General features: G+C 72.2%; 1 protein-coding gene across 1 annotated transcript; it reads left to right on the top strand.

Annotated features, from left to right (window-relative positions):
• Positions 1–431: 431 nt before the first annotated feature.
• Positions 432–3,716, top strand: MNEG_14975 (hypothetical protein; the record flags this gene model as incomplete). Its single annotated transcript, XM_014036554.1, has 3 exons — positions 432–802; positions 1,210–1,426; positions 1,786–3,716. Coding segments are annotated over 3 exons (2,519 nt in total), but the record flags the coding sequence as incomplete, so codon positions are not given.
• Between the last annotated feature and the right edge of the window lie 72 nt (positions 3,717–3,788).

Genomic DNA, 3,788 nt, shown 5'->3' with positions numbered 1-3,788 from the left:
ACCTGGTTGTGTACCGCTACCCGGACGGCACCGTCGCGCGCCTGAAGCTGCCGCAGCGGTTTGGCAACGTCCACACCGTCAAGGGCGCCTGCTGGCGGGTGGGGTTGCATGGGAAACAGGCGGGAGGAAGCACGCACACCGTCTAGCTTGCAGCCATCGGCGCGACCGTTGCCGGCGCGGCTGCCGTGCTTGCTTGGGCCTCGGGCGAGGGACCTTGCACTGTGTGCCCATCCGCCGCACATCCATCGTTTGCCATTGTTTGCTGACGAGCGCTCAGCTCGGCAAACCTTTGGCGAGCTCGCCTGTCCACCCCCCCGCTTTGGGCTCGGCCGGACGATCATCGCACGACCATACCATACCCCGATCGATCTGACCCTTCGACTTCCGACATCTCAAAAACCCAGATCCTGGTGGAGGCTGACCACAACGGCATGGCGCTGCCCGACGTCGCCGCCGCCATCGAGGCGCGCGGCCTTCGGGACCTATCCACCAGCAAAAGCCCAGAGTCGACTGTCGGGGGCGCCCTCTCGCGGGACGCCATCTTCCAAAAAGTCAAAGTCAACACCTGGGCGCTGCAGCCGCACCTGCAACACCACGGGAAGATGGAGAGGCAGCGCGCCAAGGCGGCGGCGGCGCGGGAGGCGGCGGAGGCGGAGGCGCGGGTAAAGGCAGAGGCGGATGCGGAGGCGGAGGGCGGCGGCGGCGACGGGGCTGCTGAGGCGGCTGGGGAGGCCGCGGGGGGCGCGGCGGGGCAAGAGGAGGCGGCGGCCGGCAAGCAGGACGGCGCGGATGGGAACGAGAGGTGGGGCGCGGGATTGTTCGAGCCCTCCGATAACTGTTCGGGGGCAGGGCGGGGGCCGCCCTTGCATGTAGCGGGGCCGCGACGCCTTCGCCCTCCTCCCCCCCTCCCCGCCCTGTGTCTTGCAGCGCCTTATCCCCTCCCTTTTGCCCTGATGATTTGTTGCTGAACTCATCCCGCAACCTCAATCGTCATCTAAGCTCCTCAAACCGCTTTACTTAGTAATACACACGAAGTCATTGTTTGAGCCGTGGCACCCGCCACAAAGCGGCCCACCCCTCCCCATTCCTTACCCACACACATACGCGCGTGTGCGCGCACACACACACACACACACACACACACACACACACGCACTCACGCACGCATGCACGCACGCACGCACTCGCGCATCATCATCCCACCTGCAGCGACGACGACGTGGCGCACGCCGCCGCGGCGTCAGGGGAGCCCTGGGTGGCCCTGCTGGCGGACTGCGACTACGACGCCCTGCCCTTTGCCCTGCGGATGGCCGCTCTCGACTGGCTGGTGCACCAGGCGCTGTGCCTGCCGACGCTGAGGGCGGAGATCGATTGGCGCACGGACGAGGCGCAGGCGGCGCGGCGGCAGGTGCAGGAGGAGCTGAAGGTGGGTCGGGGTTGGGGGCCGGAAGGAGGGGCATGTGTACATGCGTGCGCATGTGTGTTTCATACACGTGTGTGTACGTTAATGTGTGCGTGCAGGTGAGTATTTGTGTGCGTGTGCAGGTGAGTAGGACCGGTCGAGGGGAGGGGCTGAGATTTGCAAGGGATTGGCAGCGCCGCTTGGCTCCGCGCGCTGGCGCGCTGCTGGTCGTCAGCAAGTGAGGGCTGTGTTTAGGGTGAGGAAGCGGGGCTTGCGCCGGCCAGCAGAGGCCACCCACAGCCCCAACAATCAGTCTTTGTGACCGAAGCTTCCTATTGAAATCCATCCTCTACCCAAACTTTTGAATGGCATCGTCGGACCAGGCCGACAAGCGGCGCCGCGAGGAGGAGGGGCTGCTCCGCGCCAGGGCGGCGTCTGAGGAGGCGCAGCGCCGACTGGAGGAGCTGCAGCAGCGCCAGGCCGCCGGCGAACCCATCGGCGCCGAGGCGCTCGCCGCCGCCGCAGCAGCAGCCGCCAAGGCCGCCGCCGGCGCGGCCGGCATCGGCGCGGCGGCAGGCGGCGGGGATGCGGCGGCGGAGCGGGAGCAGCGGCGGCGGCTGCGGGCGCGGGCGAGGGCGATGCAGCGGGTGGAGGACGCCTGCCAGATAAGGCACGAGCCCATCGGTCTTGACCGCCGCCACAACCGCTACTGGCTGTTCGCGCCGGGCGGCAGCGGCGGCCAAGAGGGCGGCGGCGGGGCCGCAGCCGGGCCGGGGGCGCCGGCCGCTGGCGCGGGCGCGGCGGTTGCGGCGGCGTTCCCGCTGCCGGCATCCGCGTCGGCGGGTGCGGAGGAGGACTGGGGGCGCGTGTGGGTCGAGGGCGGCGCCGAGTGCGCGGTGGACGAGGGCCGGGGCTGGGGCCTGCTGCTGCGGCATGAGCAGTTGCGGCATCTGCGGGGATGCCTTCGGCCCAAGGGCGCGCGCGAGGGCCACCTGGCGGCGGGGCTCGCGCGGGTGGAAGCTGCGGTGGAAGCTGCGATGCCGGGGCGGCCGCTGGTGGTGCCTGCGTTGCGGCCACAGCAGCAGCAGCAGCAGCAGCAGCAGCAGCAGCAGCAGCAGCAGCAGCAGCAGCAGCAGCAGGAACAGCAGCAGGAACAGGACCAGAAGCAGCAGGGAGACGAGGGAGGCGAGGGGGTCGCCGAGGCCGCGCACGTCCTCGTGCCGCACGCCGCGCGGCTGGTGCCAGAGGCAGCCCGTGCGCAGATTGCGCTGCTGCAGCTAAACAGCGGCGGCGGCGACGCCACCGCCGCTACCGGGGAGCTGAAGGGGGCACTGCTGCTGGTTGAGGCGGCCCTTGGCCCCGCCATGGCCGCCGGCGGCGACGGCGCGTCCGCGGCCGCGGAGCGCGGCTGGGAGCGCCGTGGCTGGGCGGCGGCGGTCGCGGCTGCCCAAGACCTGGGGGTGCTGCGGCGGCTGCTGGGCCGGCTGGAGGCGGCGGTGGACCGGAAGCTTCTCGCGCGCGGCTGGCGGCCGGTGCCGCCGCTGGTGCGGGGCGCGTGGTGCCCCTGGCAGCAGCGGCGGCGACGAAAGCAGCAGCAGCAGCAGCAGCAGCAGCAGCAGCAGCATGAGGGAGACCCGCAATTTGGGGAGCAGCAGCGAGACAGAGAGCAGCAGCAGCAGCAGCAGCCGGACGCGGCAGCGAGCGGCGGCGGCGCGGTCGCGCTGGAGGACAACCCTCTGGCCTGGCTGCCGCCGACGCCGGCGGCGCTCGCGTGGCGCGTCGCGGCGCTCGACGCGGCGCTGCTCTACCCCGGCTGCGACGGCGTCCCCGGCCGCACCCGCGTCGCGGGCTACCGCTTTGTCCTGCGCCCCGCGCCGCTGCGGCCGCCGCTGAGCCTCGCGGGGGCGCTCGCGGAGGTGGCGGCAGCCGAGGAGGCGCGGCGGGGCGCAGGGGCGCGGCGACCGGGGGGCCCGCGTGCGGGGTGTGGCCCTGGCGGGGTGGGGCCGAGGGAGCCGGCGCAGGATGGTCAGCAGCAGCAGGAGGAGGGGGATGAGGAGGCGGATGAGGAGGAGGACGAGGAGGCAGAGGAGCAGGCGGCGTTGGGTGGGCCGGAGGGCGCGTGGCTGCCGCCCGGCGGCGTCATGTATGGGGGTCTCCTGGCGGAGGTCGGCCGTGGCCGCCCCGGCACGCTCGCGCGCCACTCGGTGTCACTGCCGGCGTTCCCGGATCGGTCGCTCTATGCGTTCAGCCCGCCCTTTGAGTTGCCTGTTGAGGAGCTTGCCGCGGCGACCGAGGCGGCGCGGGCGGACGGGACGTTCGGCCTGACGCCGCTCGAGGCGCGGCGGGGCCGCGAGCGCGCGGCGCGGCGCGCGGAGCGCGACGCGCG

The sequence above is a fragment of the Monoraphidium neglectum genome, assembly GCF_000611645.1.
Source record: "Monoraphidium neglectum strain SAG 48.87 unplaced genomic scaffold scaffold04920, whole genome shotgun sequence".
Classification (NCBI taxonomy): domain Eukaryota; kingdom Viridiplantae; phylum Chlorophyta; class Chlorophyceae; order Sphaeropleales; family Selenastraceae; genus Monoraphidium; species Monoraphidium neglectum.
This window is presented reverse-complemented; position numbering and strand designations above follow the sequence as displayed.